General features: G+C 39.6%; 1 protein-coding gene across 4 annotated transcripts in view; it reads right to left on the bottom strand.

The window, feature by feature from the left end:
* Window positions 1-2,698: 2,698 nt before the first annotated feature.
* Window positions 2,699-13,954, bottom strand: part of LOC123864360 (diacylglycerol kinase eta) — a 153,325-nt gene continuing 142,069 nt past the window's right edge. For 3 of the 4 annotated variants that reach the window (XM_045904724.1, XM_045904726.1, XM_045904727.1), the window contains 12 exons: window positions 12,760-12,947; window positions 12,052-12,136; window positions 10,642-10,749; window positions 10,295-10,458; window positions 8,476-9,918; window positions 7,848-8,267; window positions 7,354-7,528; window positions 6,814-7,043; window positions 6,078-6,198; window positions 4,961-5,122; window positions 4,727-4,849; window positions 2,699-3,700 (listed from right to left, as the gene is read on the bottom strand). In XM_045904724.1, coding sequence (XP_045760680.1) covers window positions 3,419-3,700; window positions 4,727-4,849; window positions 4,961-5,122; window positions 6,078-6,198; window positions 6,814-7,043; window positions 7,354-7,528; window positions 7,848-8,267; window positions 8,476-9,918; window positions 10,295-10,458; window positions 10,642-10,749; window positions 12,052-12,136; window positions 12,760-12,947 — 3,501 coding nt within the window. In that variant the 3' untranslated portion in view covers window positions 2,699-3,418. The remainder of the gene's footprint in view (window positions 3,701-4,726; window positions 4,850-4,960; window positions 5,123-6,077; window positions 6,199-6,813; window positions 7,044-7,353; window positions 7,529-7,847; window positions 8,268-8,475; window positions 9,919-10,294; window positions 10,459-10,641; window positions 10,750-12,051; window positions 12,137-12,759; window positions 12,948-13,954) is intronic. The other variant, XM_045904725.1, reaches the window with a different exon arrangement.

The raw sequence follows: 13,954 nt of genomic DNA, 5'->3' as shown, positions 1-13,954 counted from the left end.
GTAGATTAAATTAGTTAGATGTGATTTAGAAAGTTTAGCTAAATATGTTAGTTTTTATTGTGGAATTAGTCCCAGATATAACGGCACATCAGTTACTATTTATATCATTAAATATAATTTTTATTATATCCACAGATGATCGTCATCATACTGAGTCGATCATTCATATCTTTCTTCATTTGTCCCAACACTGTTTATTTTTCCCAAATACTGGCAACCCAGAAAACGTCAGTTCGTTTAAAAGTAAAAAATAAAATACGACTATTGCTCGACGCATCTTGTAATGTGTGTTCAGCTTTTTAGCAGATTGTTTAATAATTTAATCTTGAATGTTTTTGATAACTTTAGTTTATTGCTTGGGGAGTTCCGTTAAATATTTAAAAATCGTATTTACATATTTTTAATATTTCGTGAAGGCAATACTGGCAGCTTCATTTATTTGAAACTCTTAATATTTCTTAAATATTGGGATGAGATTGACTTGTTTAGACAAGTTTTGTGGTTTTCAGAAAAATATAGTTTCGTATTTATGAATTTCGGAAAAATAGAAATTTACATTTATGGACTTGGGAGAATAATGTAGATTTAAATTTACATATTTTAATTAAGTAATTCATACTGGACCCCGATTTTCTATGATATTGAAAATCGAAAAATGCCTTTTTTATTTTGCTTTTGACACTTCTTCATACAAAAAAGGCCAAGGTTGACGTTTGCAGGGGGGTTAACACGGAAGTTGTGAGCATATTGCTGTATTTATTATAGTCAATAGCAAAAGAGTGTCAGTCAATCAGGGGTGATTGCTATTTTGTCACATAGCCATCGAATGCCATCGAATTTGATGCAAGGCGTCCAAAATGGGTTGGTACGATTTCAAAGTCATAAAAAATTGGGGCCTTGAAACACTATGGTTAGTTATAAGTAGGTAAATACCTAGTAAATTCGTTCTGATCCCTATTTAATTCGTTCAATTCAAATTATAATCGTTCTTGTTTACATTTTTTTTTTGTAAACTTTAAGAGCATTCACCGTTGCACTAATTAAGTCAACAGTCATTCAAAGAACTTAAATACGTGTGCTGTAGATACATTTTTCAATGACAAGATATGCTCACTTAAACCATTTCATGATTTTTCGTTGCAGCAACTGTGTAAGTTCTATTGCCTTGGCAAGTTTTCTTTCTGGTAAATAGAAAAAAGACAACGCGGTATTGTACGGGTACTGATACCTGCTGCCGTACAGAAAAATCAAAAAGAAACAGCCGATAAAGAGACGGCCTAAGCAGTTATTTCTTATTAAAATATGGACCTAAAGAACACCACTTAAGACTCACATTTGAATGAGGTGCTGTCAGCTGTGTGCTGTGCTTGAGCGGAAGGGTGAAGATAGTGATGCCCTTAAAACTTTCCAGTTGTCGATACTTTTCAATATAAGTGATCCCATAGCCTTGTCATTATAATTTTGCTTTACAATTAAATACAATAATAATAATTAATTAAGTACATTTACAATACTATTAGAGTATTTATAAGAGTAAATATAGTAAAGATAGAACAGAAAAGGAAAGCTTTCGTTGATGAAGGAACTTAGCTTGGAAGAGGTATCCATTTCGATGGCTCAATCATTTATTTACCTCAAAAAGATTATATTTTTTAAAGATTTTTATAACAAGAACGGCTAACAAAATCTTAAACGACTTAAAATTTCATTAAAAAGACTAATTTGACATTTGAATGAGATTAATACCTATTAAATAACTTTCATTTCAAATTTATCATTTGAAATGCAGCCAATATTTGCGATTTGAAATGAAATTAATATTTGTCATTTGGAATGAGACTAATATTTGTCATTTGAAATGAGGCCAATATTTGACATTTGAAATGGAACTAATATTAATATATTACTTGAAATGAGACTAATATTGGTCATTTGAAATGAAACTATAATAATTACTAATTTGTCAAATAAAATGAGCATAATATTAGTCACTCCTATCCTATTGCTATCTATACAAAAAAGGTTGTACCTATAGACGTCGATTTCTTGTGTAAAGAACTACGTAAACGGAAATACTGGATTTCTAACGGAGGATTTTAATAACTGTCGTTACCTTATGGCCATAATATTTTCTAATAAAGTAATATTATGTATCTTTGATATTGATGCTAACTCGGTTGTATACAAATATCTTAACTGAACTATAGGTATATACCGTTTCACTGAAACGGCTCGTGAGTTGGACGGCGGATTGTGGCAGGGGCATCGGTGTTTGGGAGCACGTAGTGTCTTCAGCGGACACCAGTTGGTAGAGTAACAAGGAGTTGTCTGTTGTCGGTCCCATCGTTAGCGGTGGGATGGAATTTCGTGAGGTGTTTAATCGGTAGAAGTCCGGCATAACCACTGTGCTCTCCCGCTGCCGGTGGTCTCCATAATGGATTTTCTTCATGAAAAAAGGGACATTTGACGTAAAAATGCAACCCACTCCCTAAATCACGAGTCGTTTTAGTCAAACGATAAATCTATAAACTAACCTACACAGCCTCGATAGCTCAACAGTTGAGGAGCGGTCTGAATGCTGAAAGGGCGGCGGTTCAAACCCCACCCGTTGCACTATTGTCGTACCCACTCCTGGCATAAGCTTTACACTTAATTGGAGGGGAAAGGGGAGTATTAGTCATGATAAGCATAACTAATATTCTTTTATAAAAGAAAAACTGACAGGCTCAAAGTAGTGTTTCTTTTAGCAATTCTCCCTTATGTCTCCTCAGAATAGGATATCGATATTTGTAGACCTGTCAATCAGTTTCTGGATAACCGAGGTATCATCAACATCTTTAATATCAGAATAACTGGAACGGAACTTAAGATAAATTGCATCAACCTACTTCAGTACTCAGTATTCGCGAAACTCGTTCTAAACTTACTATCGGGAATGTTGGCGAGTTAAAGTGCTGTTGAAAGTTAGCGAGATTCATGCACGAAAAGTTTCCTTATTTAGAGTTAATAAGCATAGTTGGTGCGGTAGTACAGGAATTGGAGAGACAACGTATTTCATCATCATCAAAGAAACAGTTCAACTTTCGAACGCACATTTTGAAATTTTTGGTCATGGTCACTGGTAAATGGGGGTTGAATGGAATTCGAAAGGATAACTTTACACGTATGTTTCTTTTAGAAATTTTCAGCTTGTAAACAAAAAATTAACGACTTATTTGAACATTATTCGCAATCATTGAAAATAGTGTGGAAAACTTGTAGGTAGGTCTTTATGTAATAAAAAACAAACTCCTGAGCTATGCAACATTTTGCTTCGAACTATTGCCATATTTGTTTACAAAGCTGGAAATTCCTTTACAATTTTTCACGAATGCGTTACCTATCCGTGGCCATTCCCCTCCGAACGGCCACGACGTCGTCACTGCAGCTCCTTCACAGCTTGAAGGATCCTCTTGACATGTCCTACCTTCGTGACTCCTAGATCGCGAAGATCTCGCCTAGCCAGTGACAAAAGTTCCCGTCCTGTGACATCATGTTTAGTAAAGGCTTCGCTGTATTCTCCGAGTTCGAGACTTTCCAGCCAAACTTGAACTTCTTTTACTCCCCAAGTACGAACTTGTGCTGGTGTAAGAGTGTTGCCGCCTTCGGACACACTGCGGCGCCCGCGAAGCCATCGGCTGCCAGTTTTCTTTGGAGGTACCTATGAGGGGAGAGATAGGTTAGGGCAGGTAATTGGAACATGGGCTTAATGAATGAAAATCTATAAGGAGGTTTTATCTGGCTATGTGTCGACGTTTACAGGTCACTAATGTTTGGCTAATTTGGACTTGTATACAAATTTTTAATGGCACAGTTGATGTTTATAGAATAAAGCACTATTTTAAAGATGGTAAATAGCCGATATGATTTGTATAAGAAATGTGGAAAAGGAAAATGTGCCGTAAGAAGTTACTGTTAGGTTAGGTTATGCGTAAAATTATAATAGTACAATCTAATGCCATCTAGAGACATTCTACGATATGTCTTTGGAATATTATCGTGCGATGACTGGAAAATGCGGGAGTAATGAAAATAAATTATTGTTAAAATAATTCGAAATCATCAATTAAATTTTTGAGTAGGTGCTCTTTTATATTATAAAAAAAATAAAGCCATACCTAGTTAATTTAAAAAAAATATTGGAAGTCGGCAGAGTTGTGAATAGCAATATTAAATTATTCATACTGTGTGTGTAGGTAATGACTAATGACTGTTAATTAAATTATCCGACTCACTGAAAATGTTACCTATTCATAACATTATACCTAGTAATAATGTTATAGTTACAAACATAATTTTTGTGTAACTGTTCCTTTGGTCTAGTGGTTAGCATGTTCGACTGCGGATCACGAGGTCTTGGGTTCGATTCCTGGGTCGGGTCAAAACAGGTATTGGGGTTTCCTGATTGGCGGCGTGTCATCCCCGTGCCTCGGAGAGTACGTACATCCGTCGATCTTACGACTTATCTCTCTCCGGTCGTGTCAGATTTCCGTCCCATCAGGCTATGAGACTGTGGTTCTAGAGAACGCATCTATATTTACGCACACACTTGTGCACTATAATATCACCCGCGCAGTTGGCTAATCTCCAAGCCTATGGAAAGTCGCCGGGGCTAAAATTCGGTCGGAAAGAGATTAATATTATTATAGGTTGTGTAATGTGTATGTAATTAATTCATAATGTATACCTCATCCGCTTGTATGTACGCTAGTCCGTCTCGTATCGAGCAGCGCGTCAGATGTGCACGCAGGCCCACTGCTGCATTGCCCAAGTTAGCCCCGCTGTCCAGTAGTTCGTGACAACTTTCCACCTGTATTATATAAAAGAATATAGCTTTATTTTAAACGGTTTTAATTAAATTTACTTTTAAGTATGTTTTAATTATTTCTCCTGACCCGATTTTAAGTAAACTTGCACTGACCAGTGTAGCCAACAAGCGTCTCAGTTGCGGCGGAGGCAGCAGCTTCCCCTCGGCGTCTTGCAGCGCGTCGGCCTGCGCTGAGATGCGTCGAGCTATCGCGAGAGAACTGCACACTCGGCCGGTCACCGCTGTGCTATTTTCACTAATGCACGCCAGTTTTATCTGTGGGAGTTTCAATTTCAGAAGTCAATACAAGCCACAAGTATTTTTCAGTAGGTTACTTACTTATTTTAGACATCCAAGGCTAATTATTTTGGACTCATGGAATTCATGTAAGATATATCTGTACATAATAAAGTATCTAAGCCGCAACAGTAGCTCAAACTACTGAGTATGAAAACTTGAGATTTTGCTTGTAGGTTTTATATAATATTATCTCTATAATTAAGAGATTAGAGACTATTAAAATTTAGAGAAATTACAACTGGATTTTCGAAAATCTTAGGCGGACGAAGTTGTAGAAAAAAGCTAGTGAAGATTGAAGTTTAATTAATTTAATTTCATGTGAGGCTGCTGATTTAAAAAGTAACTTATAATAATTTAAAATTAGGCATTTATTAGTCATCTGAATTTAGGCTTATATTATTCAGTAAAAGTTAGGCTAATATTGGTCATTTGAATTGTTGCTAATATTGGTCATACTAAAAATTTAAGATTTTATAGAAAATTTAAGTACCTATTAATTTTTTTGCATATTCAAAAAAAGCTACGATAATGTAACAGTTAGCTTCATTGAAACGAGAACAAATCAGGTTATAACCAGTAATCATACAATATGTGAAATTCTGCGTATCTCAGGGGATGAGGCAAAATAACTCGCATTAAATAAATTACGTTTACGCCCTGGAACGCAAAATAATTTTCCGGAAATCAAATTAAGCGTGTCATGTGCAGAATTACGTGAACCAAACAATAATAACAATCAGTTAGTTTTGGAAATTTATTATAATTTAATAAGTTCGTGTTATTAATTTGCAGGGGTTTGAATTTGCTATTTTTATGAGCGACGAGCAAGAACTTTAATTCAAATAAGGTTTAATTTTTACTTAATCCTCAAAATTTCCTCTGACCACTTCAAGGAACAAGGTAAGATAACGAAGTTTCATAGACAACTAACGTGTTTGACTATGGTGTTGACGTCATCGAGTAAGACCAGCAAGTGCGCTGCTTCGGCGGGCGCCAGAGAACGCGTGGGCGCGCCCGCGTGCGCTTTCTGTTGCTGCTTCTCATCCCAAGTCCTGTTGAATGAAAAATGAAGTTATGTTTTACTTCAGACCCTTGCACTCCCAGTCAGTTTTTCCTTCCATTTTTAATATGGGTACCTTCAAGTCAAGAGTGAATAGGCAACTTTCTTCTAGGCAAGCAATTGCTTGCCTAGAAGTTGCCTCTAATTAGATGGAAAACGCTACTTGAGACTAAACTTGCAAGTCTCAGTATTGCTAGAGATCGCTTTTGGTGTTTGGGTGACCTGTGCGCTGTGAGGCCCCAAAAATGGCGAAGATGCGGACGAGGCATGCATGGGACGATCTGGTGATATTTTTTTTTCAATTTCATTCATAAGTATAGACAATCCACATGAACTTATAACTTAAATCTCGCCAAACTGCACATCAGTTTATTGGCGAGTTCGTGCTCATAAAAGGTTACGCCTTGCCCTTAGGTAATACCGACTATATAACGATTAAATTTAGTAAACACCACAATAAACGGTATCAGTAATCAGTCAGCGAAGGAGTCCTTGGTAAAAAATTTTAATTCCTTCTTAACCTTCGCTAACCTTTTGTTCTATTCTTAACCATTCTACACTATTGAATATCTTCTGGTCATTGATCTTCAGATGTTTGTGCACAAACCTCAAGCTGGTCTCCAACGCCCTGGAGCGGCACAGCATCTGCGCCCTGTTCTTGTGTATGATGCGCACGCAGCCGGGCGGCTGCAGCCACGCCTCGCCGTCCACCTGCACGGGCACGCATTCCTCGCCCAGGATGTTGATCTGCACAGCCCTGCACTGCGCTATGCGGTGTTTCTGCAGATTTATCAGGCGTGATGCTGCCATTTGTGCTGAGCCGAATACTGCTACCACCTGCGTACAGTAAATATTGATGTATTTTCTGCAGTATATAAAATATCTATGGGCACCTTTTTAGGGTTCTGTACCCAAAGGGTAAAAACGGAGCCCTATTAATGTCACTCTGCTGTCTGTCTGTCCGTCCGTCCGTCTGTCTGACTATCCACGTGTCACAGGTCTCTAGCTCATAGACTAGTAGATAGTTTATTTTTGACAGACACGACGGACGGATGGACAGACAGACAAATAGACAGACATCGAAGTGATCCTATAAGGGTTCTGTTTTTCCTGGGTACGGAATCCTAAAAATTAATATTTTACTCACTTCCAATATCCGATCATCAAAAGACGGAGCAAGAAAGATATCGTCTCCTCTCGTCCCTCCCCAAAAGTTGGTTCCTCCCATGAACGAAGATATATTCAGCACAACGATTCCCTGGAGCTCTGGAAGTGGTATCCTTTGTCCGTCACATTCCAACTGGACGCGCTGTCCAAGATGTCTGAAAAGTATACATAGTAAAACATACTGTTTTATTGCTCCTTGAATCGTAATATTATACCGAGTATTTTTAGAATTTTTTTTCACTGCTATTCCCAAAACATTTCGATAATTACTGGTCAGTTTATTTCAGGCTGTTGTATTTTCATTAAATACTTTATAAAATAAATAAAAATATTTTTTATTCAATTAAACTTACACAAATACCTACTTTTGAATCGTCAAATGCATCTAGCATATATTATATTGGCTCTACCGAAAACAAGGTCTTTTTAATAGCAATACGACATTTTCTCATAAAATAAATAAATAATGCCAACCTGTACGTCCTGTTAACCCACTCTTTCGAGCCGAGGACACCGTACCACATATAATTCCTCGCCCTTGATCTACACTTCTCAGGATGCTCCTCCCTTTTGTTATGAAAATCCAGGGTTATCTTTGCATCTATACCAATTCCAAAATAGTTGTTCATAACAGCTCGTTCATAAAATCCTTCTAAGAGGGTTTCATCAGGATCCATCAATGGGCTTACTGCAGCACATAACGCATCAGCATTGGCCAAGAGACATTGGCTTATGAAACCTTGTGTGACGTGTGGCCAAGCTGGGAGGGACACCAAGGGGTTGATGATTGGTAACTTTTTAGCTCGTTCGCTGGTATCCGACTTGGTTGTACTCCCTCCACCGCCCGCAGTGCCGCCTTCACCCCATATTGATGATACTGATGTTGATAGCCTGCTTTTTGAAAGATTTTTGGTTAAACTTGATTTAGAGATTTTTGTGTAGCCAGTCTTCATTACCATTTTAAAAATACAAGTTTTAAATATTCGATAAGTAAACTCAGCGGTGTTTTTGTGTGTAAAAGCAACAAGGAAGGTCATATAATACAGATTATAATAATCAGGAAGTGCATTATTGAAGTATAAAATCAAATAATTCAACTAACTTGTCAGGTTCGCCAGGCTTGAAGAGACTCCCGCATGATATCCTCCTGGTGGCCGCCGGGGAGCAACTGAGGAATTGGCCATATTCCGGGTCTGATCCTAGAAGTTTTGGATTGTCAGATTGCCTTCTTTCTCTATCTCTAACATTAGGTTCTGGAGAGTAGACACTTAACGTGTCAGTTCCTTGGTCGTATATATCACTTAGAACTGATGCCATACGGCTTTGGCAGGTTTTGATGCTTCTATCTTCGCTGTGAGACGGCGATGGAGGTTCAACTACAACGCTCACTTGCGGAAATTGTATTTGTTCTCTAAATTCGGGTTTCTTCTCTTCAAAGACTGGTATCGTTTTCGGTAACTCTTTTTTTGGCGAAGTTCGAACGTTTGGGGTCTCATCACCTCTGGATGAAAGCTCTTCTGTTGTTTTGGGCAAAAAATTCTTTAGATTGGGCTCGTCGACCACTCTCTTCTTTATGCTTTTCCTCAGTGCCTTTCGAAACGATTTTCTTGCAATATCATTTCCTTCTTCAAATTGTGCTAAGCTGCAATACTTGATTTGCTCTTCAGCTTTCGCCGCATTTTCGATGTAAAATACTCTGTTCTCGTAACCAAACTTCTCAACTTCGTTTTCAGCGGGTTTTTTTATTTTCGATATGTATTTCATTTTCCCTTTAATTTTCTTCTCTAGGCTGGGATGACGGCTGTCCACGTCCGCCGGGATATCGGAAACTGTATCCGACGTGAATAGAGTCGTGTCATCCGTGTAAGTCTCGTTTTCGCCGTTTTTGCCCATCATCGCTAGAAGAACATCTTGTCCGAGCATCGAGCTGATATCATCCATTATAGATTCACCGTGTATAGTTTCCGAATTCATGTACGTATCAGAAATTTCGGGTGAATCGATGTGCCCAATACCGACACTCTCCTCCGCGTCGCCCGGTTTGGAGTCAATGATCTCCGATATTAAGCTAAAGTCGTCGCTAATGTTGGACCCCTCGGAACTGGTCGCGTCTATCTCCAAGTCTGCGCTGGAGAGCTTCCTCTCCGGCGTGCAGTCTCCGCTCGCCGGCGTCTCTCTGTCGCAAACATCTTGGAAGTGTACGTCGTCCGTATACGGCTTGTCGATGTCTATTATAGTCAATTGGTCCGATTCATAAGTTTCTCCCTGTATTAACGAATCTCTCTTATCACTATCGTCTGAGATAACTAAGTTAGGTATTGTAAGACTACTGCTATTGAACGTGGTGCTAGTTCGCTCGATATCAGGCCTCAGGAGGTTTTTGCACGAGCTAGTATCACAGGAGGAAAGATTGGAAGGCGAAAGACGGTCCTGAGGCGATATTGAGCTTGTTTTGCGGCCACACTTATCGACGTCCAAGTTGTCTACACGATCTTGTGGGTTTGAACTTATTAACTTAACTATGTCTTCATCTACATCTGGAATGCTGTGGACAAAGGAAAAAAATATATAAGCAAGCGCAGCATGCGACGACCTCCAGACGGCTGGAACTATGATTATGGAACTTGAAATATTACGACTAAGACCTGAGGCGCATCCAGCAGGGCGACTGCTGTCAGATCAGTAAGAGAGCGGCACTCAGGACATTTTTGTGCGTATGAAATATGAACATTTAATAAGTAAATCATTCATTAATTCATGACATGAATGCGATGAACGCTGCACGCTCTATCTCACTTAACACCTACAGCTCGCTCAAGCCTTATACTAAAGTGGCGAGAAGTGGGTGGTGACCATTTGTACTGACGCGCTCTTTAGATCTTTGGATGTAAGCGGGTAGCTAGATTGCTTGATCGGCTTACTTGTCTGGTTGCATGGAGGCGGCGGAGATGGCGGAAGCGGCGGAGGAGCGGCGGCTGTCGGCGAAGGCGCGCGGCACGGGCAGCGCACCACTGTCTGGTGCAGCGCCGCCCTCCGGTACCGGCCTGGCCGAGCTCGCGCCACTCGCCTCGCCGCGGATCGCTTCCTGCACCATCATTTAACATGGCATATATAGATAGACAGATAGATAGATATAGAAAACTTTATTCTAGACAAAACATGAAATAATCAAGATAAAACAAAGAAACTAAAAACTAAAAACAATTGTATGCAGATAGCTATATCCAAATAAATATATACACGTACAGTAGCCTCAGGCTTGTGGTACCTGCGGTAAGAGCTGCGCGAGCGTGCGCACGAGCATGCGCAGCGCGCGCCGCACGCTGTCCGCGCGCCCCGCCAGCGCGCAGCCTCGCGCCGCCCAGTTCAACTGCTCCTAATGACCACACGTATCTACAGTCATCAACAAAGCTAGGTTTGCACCCGCTAGTACAAGCGGCTGTGGGCGGGTGCGAACTTAGCTTTGTTGCTGACTGTACAATAACCTCAGGCATGAGTTTTTAGGGTTCCGTACCTCAAAAGGAAAAACGGAACCCTTACAGGATCACTTTGTTGTCTGTCTGTCTGTCCGTCCGTCCGTCCGTCCGTCATGTCTGTCAAGACACCTATAGGATACTTCCTGTTGACCTAGAATCATGAAATTTGGCAGGTAGGTAGGTCTTATAGCACAAGTACAGGAATAAAAGTGAAAACCGTGAATTTGTGGTTACATCATTAAAAAAATTAAAATGTGTTTCAATTTTCAAAATAAGATAACTACCTATACCAAGTGGGGTATCATGTGAAAGGGCTTTACCAGCTGTACATCCTAAAACAGATTTTCATTTATTTTTATGTATAATAGTTTTTGATTTATCGTGCAAAATGTTGGAAAAAATACCCGAGTACGGAACCCTCAGTGCGCGAGTCTGACTCTCACTTGGCCGGTTTATTTTATCAGATTGAGAGCGTCCTATGTTAGTTCGACTCACGGAACAAGGTAGGTATAAATTGTATAATGCGTATTCATTATGTTCGCGCTCCCATTGTGCTCTGCGAATCTGCAACTGCTTATAATAAGTTAAAATCACACTGATGCTTTAATAACCTCCATTATTTATGGAAGCGTTTCATAAACTAACTAAGTTCTCAAATAGAGGAATAATGAGTTTAAATGCATGCTACACTGGCTACTAACTTTGGTAACACGTTCATTCAATGCTCGCATGAAAACTGTGGAGCACGCGTTGATAGTATCTAAATATTACTAATATTATGTCCTTTCTGTGGAGCATGTCGTCTCCTTTTTAGTCTCTGGTATATGTCTCTGGTATGTGTGTGTTATCTATGGTTTGAGCAGTTGCAAGTTCGCGAAGCACAACTGAATAGCGAATATAGTGCATGCCTATCAAGAGAGACTATAGTTAGGTCTATTTGGGCTGCAAAATTCCAAACACCAGTCTGTTTTTTATCTAGTGCTTTGGTCTATAAAAAATGGTGAAAAATGTTTCTCTTTAAATTAAGTCTATTACTAAATAAATAAATAAAATAAATAAGTATTTACATAAATGATATACCTTGTATTAAGGTAAGAGATTTTTCATTGGTAACAACTAAGATTTTCAAACATTTTTTTTATACATTTGGAAAGGGGGCTAATCCAAATTCATCATTATTTAATGAATTCTGGTGTAGATACCTTTTCAGTCTTTTCGATGCTACCTTTTTCGGCAGCCGGTTGCGTTTCTGGGTCGCTGTCACTCGTGTCCATCGGCTCCCATGAACTGAGAATAATATGACACAACTTTTAGGGTGTTGTGGTGAAAGTTGACCATAAATGAAACTCTGGATATACGATAAACCGAATAATCACTTGAATAAAGTTAAAATTGTAATAAGAGTTTTTATTACAATACTTTACTTATTACAACTAAGTACTTATTATAATGTGTTCTGTGCTTATTAATTCAGCCATTGAGGTAGCATAGTACATTGTCATAACTCAATGATTTCGGCCAACAACGAGATGAGTTGGAGTCGTGTTTAGGTCACAGATGGCGAGAGTTGCGGAAGCGTACTACACTATTTTGTATTTGAAGTCTTGAACTGAGCCCAAAGCTTAGCTTGCGTTTGGGTTTTAATCCGCCAGGATATGGATCGCCCTTCCGGCATCAGTTTTCCCTTTCACTTTTAATATGGGTACCTTCAAGTCAAGAGTGAATAGGCAACTTCTAGGCAAGTGCGCTCCATCTAAGCTGCATCATTACTTGCTAGCAGGTCTGATTGCAGCCAAGCGCTATTCTGTAAATTTAAAAAAAACCGCCTACAATCTCTTGAAGCTCGATGTTAACAAGTGTAATGAGGCGACCTCCAGCCCGCTAACAAGAGGCTATGCTTGGGAACTTACTCGCAACGCGCATGGTCGTGCGCTAGATGCGTCCTCGCGTGCAGCAGCAGCGACAGCGCGCGTCGCAGGCGGTGCGCCGCACGCGCAGCGCCGCCGCCCGCGCGCTCGCCCGCCGCCGCCAGCCGCGCGCACCCCGCCCGCAACGCCGCTCGTGCTACGCTCGATTCGCTTTCCCCGCATTCGCCCGCCTACAAGCAATTTGCTCTACAGACCCCCGGTAATCCGACCCCTGTCTAATCCAGCACCCCCTGCAATCCGACATGTCTATTATTATTGAATTTACTAAATTTGACAAATATTTGACATAGGTACATAGTGAAGTAGGTATGATTTGTATTTCAGAGTATGTATAACATTATAGAATCTTATCATTGGATCAATAATTTGTCGAATTACAAGGTAGACCGTACTTACAGAACTCCAAATAGGTAGGTACTCTTTTGTAAAAAAAAAAATGGATTAGAGGGGGTCTTAGGCACTCTACGAGTATAATCCGACAAATTCGATAGTTCGACAATGTCCTGTTTGTCGGAAAAAAAAACGTTTGTCGGATTACCGGGGTTCCACTGTATTTCACGAAGACCGCCTAGCCATGGTTGTAGTGAGTGTATCGATAAGGATTAACGCATTTGTGTGCATAACGTAAATCGCGTCACAGTCGAGGCTGAATACCACGAACACATAGCAATGTGTACGAGTGCACTCACACTAACATAGTTTCTATGTTTGTGTGAGTGCTAATAGTTTCTAAGTTTTTCGTGAAATAGAACTTTATTTTGTACTTCATTTTATACGTAGTGTTGTGACGAGTCAAGCCTGGTCTTCTCCGACTAGCCAGGTGATTCGCTAAGTGTCTAACACTGAATAATAGCCACCGAGGTTGGTTGCTTCTACATTGCTGCTTCACCGGGCGATATTAAAATATTTTTTCGTAGAAAACCTTCAATGGATTAAAAAATGAGATGGCTATGATTCAGAGTTAGACACTAAGTTAGTGAATCACCCCGCTGGTTGTGTTTGGAACTTAGTTTTAGGCATTTACCCAATCATCGACGATTTAGATAAAAAATTGATTTGAACTAAAATCGAAAAAAGAGGACTCCGTTTCGAGATAAACGCTTATCATAGCGCCATACAGACAGTTTTCTACACATAATATGTAATGACACGTGCCTTGACTGCTATGGTAGCCCAC

This window comes from Maniola jurtina, chromosome 4, assembly GCF_905333055.1.
Source record: "Maniola jurtina chromosome 4, ilManJurt1.1, whole genome shotgun sequence".
Taxonomy (NCBI): domain Eukaryota; kingdom Metazoa; phylum Arthropoda; class Insecta; order Lepidoptera; family Nymphalidae; genus Maniola; species Maniola jurtina.
Note: the sequence above shows the minus strand (reverse complement) of the source record. Positions and strands in the feature narration are given on the sequence as shown.